The sequence below is a fragment of the Lagopus muta genome, chromosome 4 (genome assembly GCF_023343835.1).
Source record: "Lagopus muta isolate bLagMut1 chromosome 4, bLagMut1 primary, whole genome shotgun sequence".
NCBI classification, from domain to species: domain Eukaryota; kingdom Metazoa; phylum Chordata; class Aves; order Galliformes; family Phasianidae; genus Lagopus; species Lagopus muta.
The window spans coordinates 25,940,530-25,961,893 of NC_064436.1; the positions used below are offsets into that span (position 1 = coordinate 25,940,530).

Consider the following 21,364-nt stretch of genomic DNA (forward strand, 5'->3'; position numbering starts at 1 on the left):
TGTTAGAGTCATCTGCATTGGGCTGGCAGATATGGCCCAGAACCTAGAGAAAATCTATATCCTTTCAAGGTGGTGGCATGGAGAATATTCAAGGCCATGTTTTGTGATGTTGCATCTATGTTTATTCTCACTTCAGTTCTGCCAAGCTTCTCTTAAGAATATGCAATACATTGTTACTTAAGTGTCTTACCGTTTGAAAGACATCTGGCCCAGGTGAAGTCGAAAACATTTATGTAATTTCTAAAGATGTTTTCATGCAGAAATTTGTACTCACATGTTTGTTTCCATCCATCGTTTGTTGCCTTGTTTGTATCTTCTGGTCCTTACTCTGTATTTGTTGCTACAGTTCTCAAGGCAAGGAGATATCTACCGACACTGACCATGCACACAGACTGACAACCAATGATTTTTAAGCCTACATCAATGGCAGTAGAAGACTTCTCCCTTGTCATAAGGACCTGACATATTTAAAGGACCTGAGGTATTTATACTGATTTTTTTTTTTTTTTACTTGTTTGCTTTTATGCAAAAGAGAGAGACATTTATATGTATGTTCTTAAGTGGGAAGATAACTTGTGAAACTGTTTTGTATTGGATTAGAATTGATTACAGAAAACAGTTTTAAGGAAAGATCCTTTCATATTTATTCACTCTTGAGCATCATGGAAGCCGTATGTGATGCAGCAAATGGGTACCATTGGAAACAGAGCAAGAAATGGTGAAATTTTCAGTGGGCTGATGTTGTGGATTACTGTGGAAGGCTTCTCTTTCCAGGTGTTAGAAAGTAAGACCTACAATCAGATAGTTGCCATGCCACATGTCATTACTCATCTCTCACTAAAATGGTGCCCTGTGTGAAGGAAACACTCTATTTTCTCTATTTTCTCCAAGTTATTTTCTGTAGTCGAAATCAATTATCCGGAAGCTGTGCAAATCACTGTGAATCCTGCTTAGTCAAATTCCAATACACATTAGAAAAAGCAGCAGAGTGTTGGAGGGGGCAAATTGCTGTTTGGTGTTGTACATTTACAGTACAGCAGATGTCAGTAATGAGGCAAAAAACCTGAATATCTCAGCTTTGAGAATCAGAATTCCTAATGTCACTGGGAGAAGTTGACAGTTGCTATTTATGACTGAACTAAGAGCAGGAGTAAACATAACATTGTGCCTGCTTTGCATATTATGTCCTTTCTACATATTTGGATCTCATTTGAGACTTGCAGAGAAGTCTATTAAGTCATTGTTGTCATGTGCAATAAGAGATGAAACTGAAGTTCCTGCTTCTCTTGTATTGAAAACGTCTAAATTAATGTAAGCTTCAACCTCAGCTTTCTTCCCTTGTGTCAACACTGGGACAAATTAAGCATCATAGACAATTTTGTATGTTCATTCCTTCTAATTGTAGCATATATCTTCCTTTTACTTCTTTGTTTAAAAAAGAAAGAGACAAAGAAGGAGGTAGAACATAACAATCTCTGAGTTCAGCTGGTAAGCTCAGAAGTTCAGATAAAGCATGTGCAGTGCCAGGAAGACCATTTTGTTTCATTTATGTATGTGAATGTCTGTAGTGTAGTTAACGAGATTCACATACAGATGTATAAGCATATATATATTAATACATATACTTGCATATCATGAAGCCTTGCAATCTTGCCATGTTCATACCCTGGCTAAAGAAAACACCTTCACTTTGTGGTTAAGTGATGTGGTTCTTCGTATGTCTCAAGTATGGCTTTTCATAAGACCCTGAACATCATGGAGCATTTCTAGCAGTGATTCGTTTATGAAGTCCATTGAAGCTGTGGCTCACTGGAGTTCTTGAGTGTCCAATTATGCATTGGTTAAGCATCTAGAACAACATTGTTTCTTCCTGCCATGTCTTTCATTATTAACACTGAGAATGATATTGGTCAGACAGAAGACAAGTATGAAGAAGCCCCGGATTAGAAGTCTGGCTAGGTCTGTAGAAGTTTAAGCAACCATTCCCCAGTGAATTGTTGTAAACTCAAGTAATGCGCACAAGCCTTTCATCAGAGACATCTGCAAGCCCTTCATGTGTGTCACTAGCCTGTTAGAGTTGGACAAGCATGTGAGAAGAGTACTTGGGTTCACAAACCCAGGAATGTCACAAGCAGGTAGAAAAGTACATAACAAAAAGTTGCCTTCCTTGGCCACCAATGCAAGTTCTCTTGCTGATTTGAAATATGCCTATTGCAAGAGTCATTTTATGGACAGCTTTTCTGGAGATGCAATGCAAACTGAAAGGAACAGGCTGAAGGTTCTAAATTTTAATCCCAGGAGGAACTACAGGGACCATCTCAGCTGGTATCCTGCAGAAGGTACACCATAAATTTCCTCAATTCTTGAATAGAGCACATGTCTGGCTAACTGACAAATAGTTTGTAAAGGTATACAATTCTGATTAAAAACTGCTGTTGGCAGAGGATTTACCATGTCCCCGTAAACCTTCATACTGAATGGGCAAATATGTCTTGCTTCTTGCTCTGAGTCTAAATTTGAACTTCACATGCTGGATCCTGGATTAGCACTTGCATGCCAGATTAAATACAACTTTAGGATTAGATGAGCTGGGACTACACAAGCTGTCATCAAAACTGTCTTTAGCCATTTTTGAGTGATCTACAAAGAATTTTCTTACAGTTAATTGTGCATTTAATAGTTATCCCTTGTCCCAGCAGCCTTGTTCCTCTGCCTCTTTATTGTCTACCCAGCTTCTCCAAAATGTGCCAAAAATTCTTCCCAAGCAATGGATGAATGTTTCAGTCAAGAATGACTGTTTCTAAAATTCATCATGTCCATTTAAGTTGTTCCAAAATGGTGCCAACCTTCTTAAAGAATTATTTGGTTCAGAAAACTGCCTCACAGAGCTTTCTTGAACCCTTTTTTAAAAGCTTTATTTACTTTTAGTCATTTGGGACACTGACATGTAAATCTTGGATTTTACAGGAGAGGTTAGGATGTTGTGCAAAGCTATCAAATTATCTTTTAAATATGAAAACCCATACTTTGCTGCAACACATTTTTTCATTAGCTGTTTGAGGCTGTCAGAAGATATTAAACTTTGGGCTCTAAGTCTTCTGAATCAGGTTCTTACTCACAGTACAGGATAAAAATGTTGAACAATCATATTCATGGGAAGTTCATATTTTAAATCCGATGGGTGATATCAGAGAATCTTGTACTTGATCTACATGGTTCCTCTGAGTATTTTTGCCATTTTATTGCATTGCCCTATCAAGGGAATATTATTTATATGATATAATCCTCATTTGGTTTCAGTTTATTAAATGAAAGGAATGTGTTAGGCTGTAAGTTCTTAAGAGGTCTGGAATCCGGACTGTAATTAAATCCATTCCCTCTCAGCTAATTTATGTAATCTGATGAGAAACAAGTGTAACACAATTTGTTCAAAGAAAATGGAACAGTACCAAAAAAACCTGCTGAGTGAAGCCCAGCAAAAGGCAAAGTTTGGGCTCCTTTTGTCTGATCAGCTATATGTGGAGCATCGCCCTCAGTTCTGCTTATGAAAGAGGATGAGATGAATGCCTTTCAGAAGATATTTCTTACTAGTGCACAGTCTTTCCTAAAGCAGATATAGATAAGAAGCCTTTTGCTGTAGAGCAAGGGTCCTAGGTTTTTCTCTGAAGTAATGGTCTGAAATCATTTCCTTATCTCATCAGCAGTGAAACTTGTTGCATCAGCCTGAGCATGGGAGGTCCGGCACTCAGGGCTTTGCGGTGATGCACCATGACACACAGGTGCTTTCAGAAACAGCACGTTGTTCTTTGCTATTGGCAAGATCCGTCCCATCAGATCGTGCCCTTCTTTTCTTGCAGCTCAACTGTGGTCTGTTTTGGCAGTGAGTGGGCGTAGTGTTTGGCAGTCATTCATTAGCTGGGGTTGGAATTCCCTCCCATTTTATTGTCAGGTATACCAAGATACCATGTGCCATGTTTACCATCTGTAAAGACCTGTGAACTCAAGCATTGTTTCAGGAAAACAGGTTAAAAGTCCTGAGTTTCTAAAATTTTCCACATCCAATCTCGGCAAAGATTAGACAGGATTCAGTCCCTAATTTTAGAGATTACCATACATTACATACAGTAGTAGAGTGTAAAATAATTCAGAGTTGAGGAAAAAAAAGTCTGTCTTCAACATTCCTTTCCTTTTTTATTTCTTTTATTTTTTTTGTAAAGATTTTGCTGAAAGGTAGAGTAACCTGTGTTGGACCTCTGAGAAAAGAGATACTCATTTCGAAGAATTCCATGAGGGCAGCATTTTGTTTTGTCCCTCACAAAAAAGTAGAGATGTGTTTTTTCAGTTTTGTCACCACGCCTTGATACTTCCAGGCTCAGAATGGTTACAACTGCCTCCTGTATCAGTTGACCACTATCGCAGTAACGCCAAACCAGGTGTTCTTGATACTACGAGAAAATGAATAGCAAAGGATGGGAAGTGAGGGAGCACAAATCAAAATGAACCCAGGGGAGGATGGGGTCAACAGAGAGCAAGCAGCAGATAGATGTGAAGGTAGAAATTAGACTACACGCAGGCCTGATATTTACGTGTGTGAGAAGAAAATTCTGTTGCTGCCAACTCAGTAAATGTTTAATTTGGAGATGTGTATTTCCACATCTGGCTTATACTTAAATACTGCAAATATTGTTTCTTTCACTTTTAATTTCTTTCTTTTTTTCCAATTCAAACTTCAGACTCTTGAGAAAGATAAAGTCTCCTAGGGGAAAGCTTGTCTTTTTACTGCTTTAAGCAATCTACTCATACATTTGAAATAGGAAATAGAAACTGCAAGTTAATAAAATCCTAGGAGAGAAAAACTTTTGGTGTTGGGGGGAGGCTGTCTTGCCCTTTATGTTCGTGCAGTCTTACTATCACCTCAAAGAAGGGAAAAGTAGGGAAACCCTTTGAGAACACACGAATTGGCCATGTGCTTGTTTGGAAGGTGATTTGGGTTAAAGCTTCTGTGTGTAATTTGAGAAGCAGAAGACAGTGTTATGCTGCACAGGGAGATGGGAAATCAGATCTGAACACCAGCTCTTCTCCTCTTGCAGATTCTCTGAAAAAAAAAGGGAACAATTTCTCTGCACTCTTATGTGCATTCATTCATTAAAAAGGGAGCACTGCAGGCCACAAGGCCCAGTGCTATATATCTTGCCTCACCAGACAGCTGTGCGTCTTTCCACAAGCCTCAGTTTTCCCTTGATGCGGACTAGAAGTGATATTGAATTAATTCTTTCAATGGTGACATGATAGATACATGCTGGTTCTGGCTGGCTGGTTTTTATCAAGCTTTTCTACATTGTTCAGCTGTTTGCTTAAGGTCTGCCAGCCAACGTGCCACAGACCTGACGACTTCTCATGCACGAAACATGTGCCTAACCCTTTCCCACTGCCTGTTGATTGCCCCTCCAAGGTGCCCACCATCACTGCTCTCTGGCATGACAGCAGTGCAATAAATAATGGTAGGAACAATAACAGCTAATTGCGGTAGGTCCCAAGTGGGGAACATAGCTCGGCATTCACTTCAATACATCCTTATTTAGAAAAGCACTTGGAGCATGAATTTACCTACTTGGACAAGCAAGAAAAATGAATAATGCTCCTGAATTGAGGCTTAAATTACTGAATGTGTTTTCACATAAAATAATAAGCATATCTGTTAAAATGCTGGGCACTAGGAGCTAGGACTACTTACATTGCCTATTGAAAAGCTACGCTAGGAAGAAGAGTATATGAAGTATGGAGGGAGAGGAAGAAGAGTTCAGGTAGCACAGGAAGAAGTGCACAACTGAGATGATGTCTGGTTATCATAACAGAACTGAAACAATTTTGCTGAATCCACAACCATATCTTTAGCTTGGGCTATGGGTTTGACCTTGATTTTGCTTAGCATAGTTGAAGTTTGGCTGGCTAATTATGATTAGAATCATAGAATCATTGAGTTTGGAAAAGACCTCCAAGATCACCAAGTCCAACCACTAATCATCCCCACCATGCCCACTAACCATGTCCCTAAGTGCCACATCTCCATGGTTACTGAACACAGGGACAACAACCACATTACTTTCCTGGTAGCCAATGCCAGTGCCTCACTGCTCTTTCTGGAGATGTTCAGCCCAGCCCCTGCCAGCCCCAGCCCATATCTGTGCCTAGCTTGGGAGACCACAAGCGGCTTCTTGATGGTTAACTTACAGGAACTGAAATTAGTGCTGAGGAGAAAAACTGTTGAGTGATCTGTTTCACTTCTTGGGGGGGAGGGGGAAAACAAACAAACAAACAAACAAAAAAAACCCTGCCCTAAAGCTCCTTTTTGGAGAAGAGGAGAAGATCTTTTATCTTTAAAATGATCAGGAGTGGAGAAGAGAAGGGGAAAGGAGCAGAGAGAGACTGGCAACAACCCCTAACAAGCTCAGAATAACCCCATGATTATTGGCTTTCGTGGCTGCATTTTTTTAGCTTTCCCATCTGAACTATATCAATAATTAAATATCCAATGAAAGATGGATATGCAACTGGATTTCCCACATCCTTGGTGAGGTCTGAGCAATCAGGATATTGAAATAAACATTTGGTTGAAAAATTCCTCAGTACCCCAAACTGAAACTACTTATCTCCTGTGCTGCAGCCGGGGTCTGCAAATAATTTTATTGCATACTGAAAAGTATTTCCAGTTAAAGTTGTTGTTCAATATCACTCTGTTTCCCTTTATTTTTGGATTATCACAATGCCATGTACCTGTCTTTTCTCCTGCACGATGCCAATGTTCGGGTTTTGGTTTTTTTTTTATATGTAAAGGTCTTCTGCTGCAATCATACTGCCCATCCTTACATTTCAACAGTGAAAAGGTAATATTTACATAAAAATCAAGAGCACTTCACAGGATCTTCATTTCTGTCTGCAATGGTCATATCTAAAATATGCTATTTAAACCAAGACAGCACAGTTGTGGTCATTTTTATTTTGTTTCTGCAACTTTCTTTAAAGAGGATACACACAAAGAAATCAGAGCTCTCAGAGCTCTTCACTTTCCTTTTAGCCAAGGCTCATGGGCAAGTGGCAGGGAGTTCCGAGTTCCCATGATATTCCAAAGAAGCCCAGCAGGGACCATTATTGCAATCCAAGTCTCCCAGCCCCAGTAAATTCTTCTGGTGCTTTTCCAGGGGCTGAAGTATGAGACCAATTTAAGGAAATAATGTAATGCACTGCTACAGTAAAGATACTATACATCTGCACATGATGACAACTTAACTGCAGGTACTGGATGGGTCCCACAGGTTATATTTATTATGTCTCTGAAAATGACCACAAGCAAGGAAAGTGTATTAATTCCTTTCAGTGATATGGTATTTTTGGAGGCTGCGTTTCTCCTTCGCTCTGAGTTTTCAATAGGCCAGTCCCCTCCTGCTGGCCCCCTCTCTTGATTAGTGCCTGGAGACCATGGATTTGGAATGACATTCCAGGCTGATCTAGTAACGGGGTTTGGACTAGAACGCTGCAAGCATCGAGCCAAACTGGAGTCCTCACTATGCCAGAAATGCATTGTTCAGCACAGTCTGGGCAGTGCACCTGCACCTGCGTGCTGGAACTGCCACCAAGGAAACCTTCCTGCAGACCTGCTTCTCATTACATCCCCAGATCAACATGCTGTTTGGAATGACATAGGATCTGGCCAGCTCCCTCTCCTGCGCTGCTGTACCCTGAGGTTTGTGGGATGCTGATACCATGCTCTCCGTGATGTTCAAAAGCTCAGATAAACATTTGGAAATGTGGATTTATGGCTTTCTCTATACAGGCAGATCACACATGTTGTAGCCACACTGAAAATATTTCCTGAAGAACAGCAGGAGAAGGAGTGGAAGAAATGTGGGCAAGAAGTTACAGTGGGGAAGGAAAGGTAATTCCTCTGTTCTTCATGCTCTTAGGAGCTAATTGAACCCTTTAGAGCACTGATTGCAGTTAATTAGGTAAGAAAAGGCGTGCTTTGGTGCAGTGTAACATTCAAATGATTTCTCACATTGTACGCTCCCATGTCATACAATACTATAACTTACAATCCCGACACCTTCAGCCCAAAACAGAAGTAGGAAATTTAGAAATTTCCCAGCAATTTATACTTCATACGGAAAAATGCACAGACTTCTCAGATCTGCTAAAATAGACAAGTGAACAAAAAATGTTTCAATAATGAAAGCACTATTCCTGGTGTTAATAACACTATAACAAGGGATAAAGAATGAGAGTGCTAGTTTTGATCTGAAATGGCTACAGGACAGACTTTGAGGCCTTGGATTGTGTCCAGAGAAGAGCAACAAACATGTGAAAGGTCTGGAACGCAAGTTTTATAGGGAGCAAGTGAGTTCAGTTTGAGAAGAGGCGGTTCATCAGAGACCTCATTGTTCTCTACAACTGCCTGAAAGGAGGTTGTGGTGAGGTTGGGCCTCTTCTCCCAGGTAACAGTGATAGGATGGGATGGAATGGCCTTACGTTGTGCCAGGAAAGGTTCAGGTTGACTACAGGGAAATATTTATTCTCAGAAAGAGTGGTGAGGCATTGGCACAGGCTGCCCAGGGAGATAGTGCAGTCACCATCCCTGGCGGTATTCGAGAACTGGGTGGATATAATACTGAGGGACGTGGTTATTGGGCATGGTGGGGATGGATTAGTGGTTGGACGAGATGAGGTTAGAGGTCTTTCCCAACCTTAATGATTCTCTGATTTCTGTGTGGCTTCAGACCCACGTATTTGAGAGGAAGAGTCATTGCAAGACTGTAATGACTGAATTGCAACCATTACAGTGACCCCACACATGCATACCGGAAGGATAGGCAGAGCTCACAGGGGACCTTTGCTGTGGAAGTCCCCACCCTCAGCTGTGGGTCAAAGGAATGGAGACAGCCCTGGACTGCCATCGGCTGTGATTCAGTGGGGTGCATGCCATTTCCCCAGAGAGCATTTGCATGTGTTTAACAGGTGGGTGTTGGTAGGATTCCATCTTTAATTCCATGGTAATTTTCCACATATGCTCACATTTGCATTTAAATATGAAAACATGCCTGGAAACGCACACCTATTAAGAGATGTCAGGGGATGTATGCCGCAGTGTTTTTAGTAAAAAGAAAATTTTACAAGGTAAAAAAAAAAAAAGGACAACATGAATTGTTACTTGTATTCTGGACATTGTATTATGTGTTCTGGACATATGAAATTTTGTATTGAATAGGAGAGGTGAAAATTTTTTAAAATGTGTATAGGAGGCAGAAGCAATGGTAGAATATAACTGTAGCTGACAGTATGGGAACCAATTGATAATAAGCCTTTTGCTTGCTATTGGACATGGCAATATTCTGCTCTGTATACAGCACAGAAGTAATTCGAGTACTTTAAAGCATTCAGCTACATGGAGCAGACAAGGAAAAACAATGAGTACATTGGTTATAAATCATATTTGAGAACTCAGCTCAAAACTTTAGGGAAGGAACAGCTTATCTATTTTAATTTAAAGCTGTTAGAAGGCAATTAATCTGCTCCAAGTCAAACTTTTCCATTGTTAAACCATTGTGTTATTGCGGTGTTTGGGGGAGCAATTAATCTTTTTTTTTTCTTGTGTATCCCCCACACATACTGTCTTCAAAGAGAAATGTTCTTTGAAAGCTGTTTTTCATCATTGCTTTATTCAGAAGTCAGAGCATCTTGGTCCTAGAGGAACCAATCCACTCCATTCTTTAGCATGTATCTTATGAAATGGAAAAGTGATAAATGTGTGACAAAAAATTCAAAACAATCTTTTTTTTTTCTTTTTTTTTTTGTACTATCAAACTGATGAGTGAACTTGGCTAGTGTCCAGGAAATATTCATCTACACTTCAGACTTAACACATTTCCTTTCTCCTTCTTGCTGTGTTAATATTCTCCCTATTAATCACTTGATATTTTTTTCTTGCTGTTTTGGGCAAGTTCAAACCACTGACTTGATGCTCCTCACTTATGTTGCAAAGTAACCAAAAATGATATTTTCTGCTCTGTGAAAATTATTAATATGCTTGTGGAGAATTGGGTTTATTATACCTGTATTATTTCTATCTCTGGCTTTTGATCATTGCACTTGTATACGAACTCCACCAAATCTGTTTGCCTGACAGCCCTGGTGCTGATGCTGAGTAGTACTTCAGCTAGATGCCTCAGACTCAATTTGCCACTGCTGTAGCATTAATTAAATGTTGGGATTTTATTATCCATGCCCATCGATTAAATTCTTCTGATCATCTGCCTCAGCATTAGTCAACATCTATGCTAATTAGTGCTGATCTATATTTTTACAAATACTGTTAAACTTTTATGTTCCAAGAAACTGTAAGCATCCCAGCAATATGTGAAAGACTTTAGGGAAAGAACTTTCCATCATCTTTTGAAACCACGACAGAACTTAATGAGGAGCTGTGCAGCACAGCAGCCTTGGGAGAAGATCTCCTCTTGATTCTAGCAGGATCAGATTTACAGCTTCAGCATAAGCCAACTTGGTGCTATCAGATTCGGTAGGTATTGAAGCAGGTCACAAAATGTAAAACTGCGTTGTTTGATGTGATTATCTTATAGAATTACAGAATGTCTGTGGTTGAAAGGGACCTTAAAGTCAGTTCCCACTCCCAACTTCTTCCAACCATCTTCTGGTTTTACGTTCTGGGGTGAATATTTCATTGAAAAGATGTGAATTTTCAGGTTTCCAAACTGATCCTCCATCAGCACATCAGTGAAATTAAGCATTGTAAAATTTTGACAGAAATCAAAAGTCACAGAGCAAGGTCTGTTTAAAGCTGAGTACGACAGACATCTCAGCAATTTCATGCCTATGTTTCTTTTTTAGGATTGGATGATTTTCATTATGTATGAATACATTTTAATGGATATATATGGTCTGTGAGTAGTAAGAATAAAACATTCATGAATGTAAGCAAGAAAAACATTGCTTCCAAGTTGTAGCTTTCTGAGGAAGTTATTACGGTTTTATTCTGTCTGTAATGTGCAGTAATATCCTCTTCACATCAGTGAAGTGATTTGGTTTAAAACTGCACTGCTGTTGCAGCTCAAAAGGCCTGTTCATGAAAGTGCTATGGATTATGCAGTCTTTGAAATTGCCCTATTAAGCATATATCTTCTGGAGATCTGATTCCTCAAATCATACAACAACTTCTAATGATCATGCTGTCAGCTGTTTATCTAAATTGTCTTTTTTGGAACAGATTTTTGAAGTATAGCCTCTGTATTTGTAAGGATTGGTTTCATCCTGTTGGAGTACATGTTCATTTTTTTGTAAGGAAATGCACTTCTTTGTTTCATTCTTGTGATTCAGACAAGCTCAGGTTTGCAGCTAGTATGAGTAGCAGTCCCCACTGGCCAACTCACTCTCTTTGTGACTCTTCACTGGCTTCTTCCCTTTATCTCATCAGCTCTGTGATCTGTGTCCTCGCCTGCAAAACACAACGGATGCTTCCGAACTGCCTGTCCCGTTTCTTCATGTACTCAGCAGCCTTCAGCCATAGGAAGTTCTCCTTCATCATCTGTCTCCTTTTCCTGCTTTCCCCCTACTTTAACATGTACAGCCTCTTCCAGTTCATTTGGCCTCTTCCTGAAGTGTTTTCTCTGACCCAAGCATATGTACAGCTCTCAGTGCGCTGCTTCAATATGTTCAATGTGTTTAATGCAGTTTGGGGAACAGGGGCCTCCAATTCTTTTTATCCCCCCAGATTTCAAAGATGCTCTGGTTACAGATTGTTTCTCATTTTAACATTCAAGTAGATGACAATGTTTGACTGTCATTCTACATGTGTGTCTCTTGAGTTTTGCAGTCAGATTGCAAGCTATGACTCTATTGTAGAGAAGAGATAAGAAATGTGAATAGTACGTATGCCATTGTGCTCTATTAATAACACTGCTCTGCTGCCTTGTATGGATCAAAATAGGAAAGTTGCCTGCCTGGCACTCTGTCATCTCTTCTCTCTGTTGCTAGTTGTATATTTAAATTAAAGGTGTCAGTTTCCTAGATCAATAGTATGTTTGAGATTTGAAGACAAAAACAATCTGTTTCCAATAGTTACTTTGATTTAAGTCATTCAGACTATATGTTGCTGTGTATCACAGCAATAGTTTAACTATGTTTAGTAATGGGTTATATCAAAATTTTAGTAGCAAAAAGACTAGGCAGTGCCTTTTTCTGTACTGAATATTCATTTCTAAGGAACTAACTGATTGTACAAATGTTTGCAAGATATGGTGCCTGAATCAAAACTAACTAAGTAGATAGTGCTTTTTAAAATGTTGTTTTTACATTACTGGCTGTTAGTAACTCTCTTCAGGTTTAGCAGATTTCTCTATTTAGCAGTGTGATCTGGTCACACTGAATCCTAGCAAAACACATCTCTTACTGACATTGCTAACCCAGATGCTGCCATGCAAAAGTCCCATTGTGCAGTAATTTTTGCATCCTAAATGCATAGTTTGTAGCCCAGAGCTTTCCTGAGACTGTTTCATAACAGCTCTTTGGAACTCATCAGCTTAGGAGTGGCTCTTCTGAAGACCTCTTTTCTCAAGGCAGGTTTGCCTTTCCTATAAAGCTGAAGGGAAGGTATGTTGGTTAAGATTTTTGTCACTTGAAGGGAAGATATGTTGTTTAAGATTTAAACAATGGACACATTTTAAGACCTCCAGTATATTTAAAAGTTGAACTCACTGTGATACAGATAAAATACTGTGGATAATTGCAGAAAGGTGTAGGGTTGTAGAACAGGAAGGAGCTGTAAAGTGGTATTTTAAAAATGTGCCTGAATATTTAAGATTTGCTTTTAAATATACAGTTATCAAAGTTTGGAACAAGTGACACTTGCTATGCTGTTTCCCCCAGCTTTACCTCACACCACTAAAGTAAAATACTAGAGGCAAAAAAAAGTTTTGCTTTTTAATAAGTGTATTATTTTTCAGCAGTTCAGTGATAATTAGAAGTTTTAGCACATGGTTTTATGGATGAATTATTTCTATACTCAGCTCTTTGCCTAAGGAGATTACAGTTGGAAAGGAAGAAGACCCTTTGAAGGAAACCACAGGAAGAGATATATGCATACATTAAGCATGCTTTCAATACATGCTTTCAGAAAAATCCATCATTTCATCTCAGATGCTTAATCAAACTTTGATCAAGAGACTAATTTATGGGTGTTAACCCTGCTTCTTTCAAAAGGGAAAATGTTGGAGTAGCTGGCCCAGCTCCACTAGTACATGTATCTGAACCGACGTGCAATACTTTGTCCTCTACTTTTCTAACTTACCATCCAGTCGCCATTGAGCTCCTTCAGAACTTCCTATCATGACTCTCTTTCCACAAAGAACTTAAACATTGTTTTCAGCACCACTTGGGCACACATCTAAAAGTGGCAGTTTCAGAAGTGTCACCAAAGTTGGTAGGTGCCCAGGGGGATTTTCAAGACCCGGGGAAGCACCCTACACTGCACCCAACCTACTACGAGAAACCACTGGGCAAGAAACAAACAGGCTTTGGGAACTGTCTTGGCACTTCCCTCCATCTTTGGCACCTGACACAATTAGTTGAATGATGGCACATGATCTCTCCAGTTCTTCATCTGTCTCTGGCTTTCCATTAATGGAAGATGAAAGCTAATCAGTGAACCTACGTGGCAACAAGACAAATGCTCAGCTGTGACACTTTCCTTGATTCTAGGTCAGCCTTTGATAGAAATTCACCTCTGATAATCAGTTCAAACCTTTCCCTTAGACTTGAAAATTTTCAGAGCAAGATTCAGTTATCTTTTCTGCCCTCCCACTGCTGATCATTATTTACTCCACTGTCTACTGTGGTAAGTAACTGGTTTCAGTAAATCCATAGTTCAGTATTGTTATAGGGTTTTTTGTTGTTGTTCCCATCTCAAAATGCTTTGAAAAAGGCAGATAAGGGAAAAAAAAACAAAAAAACAAAAAAACTTTCTTTGTTGGCTGACTATTGATGCAACTGGAGTAATGCTTAGAAGAACAAGAACTTAGTTTTTTATGTTGATCTATCAACTATATGCAACTTCCAACAGGCCTTCAATGATTATTAATTGCACAATATGTATAAACGATTCACCCTGTTGTTCTTTCAACAATTACATACCTCTTTTTTTATCTTCTTCATTGTAACTTCAAGATAACGCTTTTTCTTTTCTTTGGCCATAAATCCTGATGTGTTGGGTGGTTTGATTCTTTTAAAGATAGAGAAAGCTAATAAGATAATAAATTCTGAGTGATTACTGCAAAGCTTCTGGAGCCTGATAGTAGTTTCCTCATTTCTTGGGATTGAGCCTATAACCCTGAGGACTTAAATTTCTTCTCCTGTTATTGTTTTTTTTTTTCTTTCTCTTTTTCTTATTCACCTTAGCCTTCATCCCAAAGTGCAAACGCTGTGTGCAGCTGAAGTTCAAGGGGTGTTGAGTGCCCTGGGCAGGCTACGTGAAAAGCAATTTGGCTACCAGAAATAATTCTAAATGCTTCAGTGCTGAGGATGTCTGCCACTGAGAGCAACAGCACCTGGACCTACACACTGGAGCTCATAGCCTACAGTGCTACAGGAGACAGAGAGTCAAGGTGAACTGCAGAAAGGCTGCAAAGTTTTTAAGGACTTATAAAACTTAGAATTACAGAATCCTTAAGTTTGGGGGGAAAAAAAAAATGACTAAGTTAATCTAGTCTAATCATAGGTAGTGATTCTCATTTGATTTTCTACTTGTAGTTCTCAGTCCAAACTCAACAAAGAAAACTTTTTGCACTCAAAGATGTGTTTAAGAAATGACATGCTCTCTTAGATCAATGACTACATATATCTGTATCTTCCTGTCCTGGGAGTAAACTTAGTATCCTTTCATTCCCTGCTGAGCCTAGAAACATTTCTTTGAATTTGTTAAGGTCCCATAAAGAACCCTTGTGCCCAGAGGTGAAAACTGAGGACTGAAATTTGAGTCCCAATCGAAGTCCTTTGGCTTTGATAAAATGTAAATGCTGCCTGTAGGATACCCAGGCTGAGAGAATGTGTTTGTAAATAAATGTGCTCTGTCTACGGACTATGAAGCAGCTACCAATAAGCATAGGCAGAAGAGATGTGTACCAGCTGTAGCTGAGAACATAGATAATTGCGTTTTCTATTGTGTTTTTTTGTTTTGTTTTGTTTTTTTTAAAGAAAATTAGAGTTTCTTATTATTCTGTCAAGAAGAAGGCTGAAAAACTGAACTGCAGGATGATAACATCTTTTGACTGTGGAAAATCCAACTCTTGTGTAACAGAGTTGCTTTGCAAGTGTTCCTTGTCTTGTGCCATCTTAAATGAGTTATTTTGCTAATCAAATGTGTTTGAAAAGCTTTTCTCTCTCTTACTTCCTCCACAAAAATGTCTGCCTTTTTTGTAAAGAGGTGGATGTAACCCATGCTTCTCAGAATCACCTTAGACAGGGCTTTGGTTATTTCAAGCCTAGAAAACACATGGCTTTGAAGGGCTCCAGATTGAGCTTCTGTTCTTGAATACTTTTTCCTAATGCTTTTGTGATCTCTTTGCTTACCAGTCTGCAGTGGACAGCTTTGAATCGCCTTTCCCTGAGATCCAGAGGTGCATCCAGCCTACCCTTCAGGACTGAGATTTGTGTGATGCTCTTTCTTGTCCAGTGTGAGTACATGTTTCCCAGGCAATGAGGTGAAGCTTGCCACTAGCACACACCTCCTTGCTATGCCTTTCAGTGCAAGGTCATGAACTGGTCTTATGTTGGTTTCTATCAATTTTATGTATGAGTTCACTGTCATTGCTCCTGATTTACAAGCAGTGTGGAGGATAATTATGAGTTTAGCTGGGTGTTACTGGGTTGTAATCCAGCACTGACAACATAGCATATGAGACCAAGCGAAAAAAAAAAAAAAAAAAAAGGAATCATCAAAAATGGCTACTGTGCACAGTAGCTGTGGACAAACCAAGCAGCCTTGATTACCCAAAGTATTATAATGAATCTCACCCCCATCTTGGCAATCATTCAGCAAAATACTATTAGTTTGGTTCCAGTTTCTTTGAGGTTTAAAAGAAAAGCAACATTCAGCATCTTTAAGTTTCTTAGGTGGAAAAAGTAGCTTGATCTTGTGGAACCAGAGGTCTGTGACATGTGTCTTATTATGAAACCACAGTTGGCATGGAGTCAGGGATATGTGCTGCATTACACAGCATCATATCCTACTGAGGTGTTGGCCTTGTTTGCACTAGAAAGCAGTGGAAGGACTGACAGATCAAATCCCATCCACGTTTGTTGCCACTTTGGCATACATGTGCAGATTGCCAGGTTCCCCCTGCTGTTAGAAAGATCACGACCATACTCCTGGAGGCTAGAGAGGAAGACAATGACAGATTGAAGGAGTTTATTTTCATTTCTGCTCTTCTTCATTATTCTGCGTCCCCCTATTGCTCTTGTTTGCAGCTTTCTGCTGCTGCCTTGCTTCAGGAAGCTGGTCTGTGTGTTACCAGCAGGGGGGCTGAAGCCAGAGTTTGCATCGCAAATTCACAGAACCACAAACTGAAACAAGCTGTTGAGCCGTTATTGTTTATAATTAGTTTTTGACTGAAGTCCCAGTCTGCTATAGGGAATGGTTTTATCTTGGTGTATGTGTGGGTGGGAAGAGAAAAGCAGAGAGCTGAATCAAGGAACCAATCCTTATCCTGAGGGGAAGAAAGAATAGGGCAGCATAACCCAATCCCATGGGATCAAAGGTGGCCAGCACAAGCATAAACACCCTTACACTGTGTTTTCTCTCCCTCATTTTGCTGGTAAATACCCTGTTGGGACAACAAAGCACTTACCCTGGAGATACACAGCTTCTTTCTTCGGGTCAGACAATGATTGGCAGCCCTCAATTTGTTCTGTGTCTGAAGCTCTCTCCAGTCTGTCCAGGCCTGATTTGCTTCATTTCCACCCTTAGAGTAAGCCAAATCCCTTTTCCATCACAGATACTTTCCCACTACAGAACAAGGGGGAAAAAAAGAGAACAATCATCCAAAATCCAGTTTGTAACCTTGTCAAAATTTTGCCTGTGGGAAAACAGCCAGCTAGTTCCTTGAACGTGAGTAGCCACAGGGCTCCAACCAAAGCATCCCATCTCCTGGCTAAGGCTGGCAAGTGGGACTCATCACTGCTCTGCCATCAGCACACATATCCCAGGGACATCCAAGTTGGTGATGTTAAGAAACATTTCTTCTCAGGAAGAGTAGTAAAGCATTGGAACAGGCTGCCCATTGAGGCTGTGGAGTCACCATCTCTGGAGGTGTTCAAGAAGCATATAGATGTGGTACTGAGGGGTACGATATATTGAGCATGGTGGGGATGAGCTGATGGTTGGATAGGGTGATCTTAGAGGTCTTTTCCGACCTTAATTATTCTATGAAAATGCCTGCCATTTTCCATGCCCTGGCTTTCCCAGCCACTGATGGGCTGTGATGGGGCCTGTCTTACATCTTGCAAGAATGTTGAGTGGTTTAATGCATGTTTACAAAAGGACCCAAAGATTTTTGGATGAAAGACGTTCTATATGCACTGTGTGGTTTGATGTGCTGCCATCTCGGTGTCCAAAACTGTAGGGATACCATAACCTGTATTCTTATTCCTGTGTTTTGGGAGGGCACTTGCCTGCCTGCAGAATGAAAATCTGCTCAGACCAGAATTAGCTGATGAGTGAAGAAAAACCACCTTGCATATTTCAGCTTGCATTCCCAAACAGTGTGCTACTTGTTATATACCACTGCACTGACAAGTCATTGTTAAAATAAAACCAAAAACCAACAAGATGCATTCTTCTTGCAGCTGGACTGTGGGCGCTGTTAAGTCTTTCATGCTTTCCACATATTTAAGTGCCGTGCTGAAAACTGCTCCATTTGTTCCAAAACACATGGAATCAAACAAAATAGTAATAGAAAAAATGAGCACTGCAAATTTTGTCCTTGGCATTTAATCCTGTTCATCTGATACTCTGTTTTCATCTCAGGATAATATAAATATTTAAAGCCACATGTAGTTCTGCTAATAAAAATCAGTTTGGTTAGATTGGGATTAGAGCAACTCATAAATAGGACTTCCTGCTGAAGTTTGGTTTGGTATTTATTCTAGAGCAAGAAATGGGGATGAGATGATGCTCTTACATCCTGACTTTCACTTCATTTTGCCAGTGGTTTCATCTCTAGCATCTAAGCATGTGACAGAAACTAATTTATCACCGAGCAAGAAAGTCCTCAAAAGAGCTATTGGCAATAAACATTTGTTTCTCAGCACAAAACTTATCTGAGCCCTGATCTTGTCTTCAGTGGACATTTCAAGTTCCCAGTGACTTAAATGTGGAAGCGTTGTAGGAGTGGGTTTGGAACCTTGGCAAAATGCAGGAAGTCATTATCCAGTAGCTAATTGCCTTTTTCCTCTTTCAGATGTTTAATTTATTTTTAATGAATGTGGGGAAGTCTTTGCAGAGACATTCCTCCCCCCCTCCCTCCCCCCCCCCACAGCTCCTGAGATAACGTCAAGCAAATCCTTCTTACTCTAGTGGTGGTTTTCCAGCAGAACAATCTCCATTTGTGTGATGTGTCTCATTAACCGAGTTGTGTCCTGGGGACGGGACAGATGCATAAATGAGATAATCTGTGTAGAATGAAAAGAATGTGTGCATTTGCGTGTAGATTTTTGCATAATCTTAAACAGCAAGTAAAAATCTTACATTTAGTACTTCACATGGGGTCTATAGAAATAATTCTATAAAGAGCAAACTAATTTGACTGATTACCGTGTTAAAGAGGAATGAATTATGTCCACCTACCTCGTGTTCATTTCCTGCAGACATCCAAGTGTTGGGTTGCACAAAGTTACAGAGGGCAGCTCTTGCTTGCATTAGCCTGCTTTCTCAAGGACATACCTTTGTGCTGAGCACGCCTCTAAGTCCATTTTACATTACCTGGCTGCAATCCAGGGCTATCGACTTCAGTGGTAAAATCACACTGACTTCACTGATGCTGGGATGAATTCTACAGGGGTGTTGTAAATTCTTCTCTACGTCATTGTGCACTGGTATGTTCTAATCAGAGGTGTTCAGAGTGTAAAAAGGCTGAGTGTTATACATAACAGCATAGTCTGTGATTTCACGCTCTTTCAAAGAGAGGAGGAAATCAAGGCACTTTTAAAACTATCTCACTGGAAAGAAATACCCTTGCAGAAGGCACAAAAATAAAAGGCATTGTGTTTTCTAAATTTCTCTAATCCTACTTATGCCAAGAATAATTATCTGACTTCCTCCCCTTTCCCTCTTTTGATCTGACCGGTAGCTGAAATGCAGAGCACTATTTCGGGAATCAAGTGAGTATCTCAGTGAGGAATGGGAGTGGTGCCATCACATCATGCTATTTGCATCTGAGCTGAACAGTTTCTAAACAAATAATAACAAATCTAAGCCTGTTGGTTGGCTGTTTGGCAAGTACACAACTCAGAAGATCTGAGGTCAGGAGATAAATAAAATAAAGGTTTGAGGTCAACACCCAAAAGTACAAGAATGGAATTCCAGCTCTTCAATGCAGAAGTAAGACTGACGAACTGCTGAAACTTCTGCATGTCCATTTTCTATCTGACATAGCTGATGGTTCCTTCTGACTTTGTATTTTGGAAATTGGTGTCCACAATTGTCTGATTGAATGGTTTGCTCTAGCATTAGTCTCAGACTGACAAGTACAGCTCTCTGAGAGCTGTGATTTGCCATGGGGAGCTGAAGTTCAGCTCCTCCCTCTGTATCTGGCCCACAAGGAAACATCCAGAAACCTTTTACCAGCAGAATTACATTTTAAACAAGAGAAAGGAAAGCGGTAAGGCTGTAGGAGAGTTCCAGAGAGATCCAAAAGGGAAGCTGTCAGCTTCCACATCTGGTCTGCAGATCGGTGGTGGTCTGGGAAGCACTTTCAGGTGGTCTCCAGAGCCGTTTCCGTCACAGTAGTAGTTCTTTAGCACTACCACTTCCCACTCGTTATAACCCAGACGTTGGATCTCTTGGTAACGCCCATACTGAACAGATGAGAAGACAGCTGGCACCTCAGACAACCAGGCCAGAGATCAGATAGCAGGGTACACCAGGACAGGCTTTTTTAATAGAACAAACTTGTACTCCTCAATGAACCTGTGAGTCAGGAACTACTCCACATGAACAGGGAGGTAAGAACCTGCCCATTAAGCTGGAAGAATGACTTCCATTGAGCATTTCTGTTTGATATTTTCACAGCTTTTACAACCGGTATAAAAATTTCACCCACTCATATTCCAGTCCAAATTACAAAGTGATTAAAGAAGAAGTGCTCTTCAAGAATAAAAATGGTGGGTTAATAACAGATGTGAATTCCAATGTAAATGTCTTTTTTTTGCAGCGCATTAATTGTTCTTCATGTGATGAAGTTTAACTGCTAAACTGTTGTGTCTGATTGCAAATAGCATCTGCATCAATATGAAGCTAATGTTTCAGTTTTTTCCAGATGTGCTATTCCCCTTGTTAACACAGCTGGTTTTGTCCTTGTCAGGATCAGCCTAGCTGACTGCGTTTATGACTGAGCATGTCTGGGCCTTTCCCTTGTACAGGTACAAATCAGACACTGAACTGACTGATCGAAGTGAAAGGTCTCCAAAGCAAGATTTCTCTTCTACCTCCTCCTTTTCCCTGCCCTTCCTTCCACCCAGAACCGGAAACTGCAGCAATTACTGGCAGGATAGAATGCAGAATAAGATTTTATTCTATTAAGTGGATTGTCAGAAGAATTTACAATTGAATTTAAAAAAAAAGGAGAATACTTGTGCCTCAGTAGTGCTATATACTGAATGAATGTGTGACTGTCATGTGCTGTTGATAGCACAACATTGTCTTCAACTGCCTACACGTATAAAGGTGTCTAATACTGCTATTGCTGAGGTAAGTTGGTCTGTACCATTTATTTACATAGTCATTGAATTCAAACAAATAAAATGCCTTCATCTGTTTGTATCATACCCAGACATCTCATTTTCAGCCCTGGTTGAAAGCTGATTAAACTGCCACGTGTACTTTGTCTTTTCTGTTAAGAGCTGAATGGGTAATAACACTACAGACAGCTTTCTTCTCTAAGAAATCCACTGTATTCCTTTGGTGCTATCTGCACTGCTTTACATTTCACAGCTGAATTCTTTGGATTATAGATTGAATGTGACAAACACACCCAGGCTTTGGTTACTCTCAAAACCAACATAAACTAAGCTGGGCAATAATTTGTTT

At 40.0% G+C, this 21,364-nt stretch overlaps 1 protein-coding gene across 1 annotated transcript in view; it reads left to right on the forward strand.

Annotated features, from left to right (window-relative positions):
- The first annotated feature begins 15,666 nt into the window (after positions 1-15,666).
- BMP3 (bone morphogenetic protein 3) overlaps positions 15,667-21,364 on the forward strand; it is a 32,722-nt gene continuing 27,024 nt past the window's right edge. Inside the window, exon 1 of the mRNA XM_048942914.1 lies at positions 15,667-15,734. Coding sequence (XP_048798871.1) covers positions 15,716-15,734 — 19 coding nt within the window. The 5' untranslated portion in view covers positions 15,667-15,715. The remainder of the gene's footprint in view (positions 15,735-21,364) is intronic.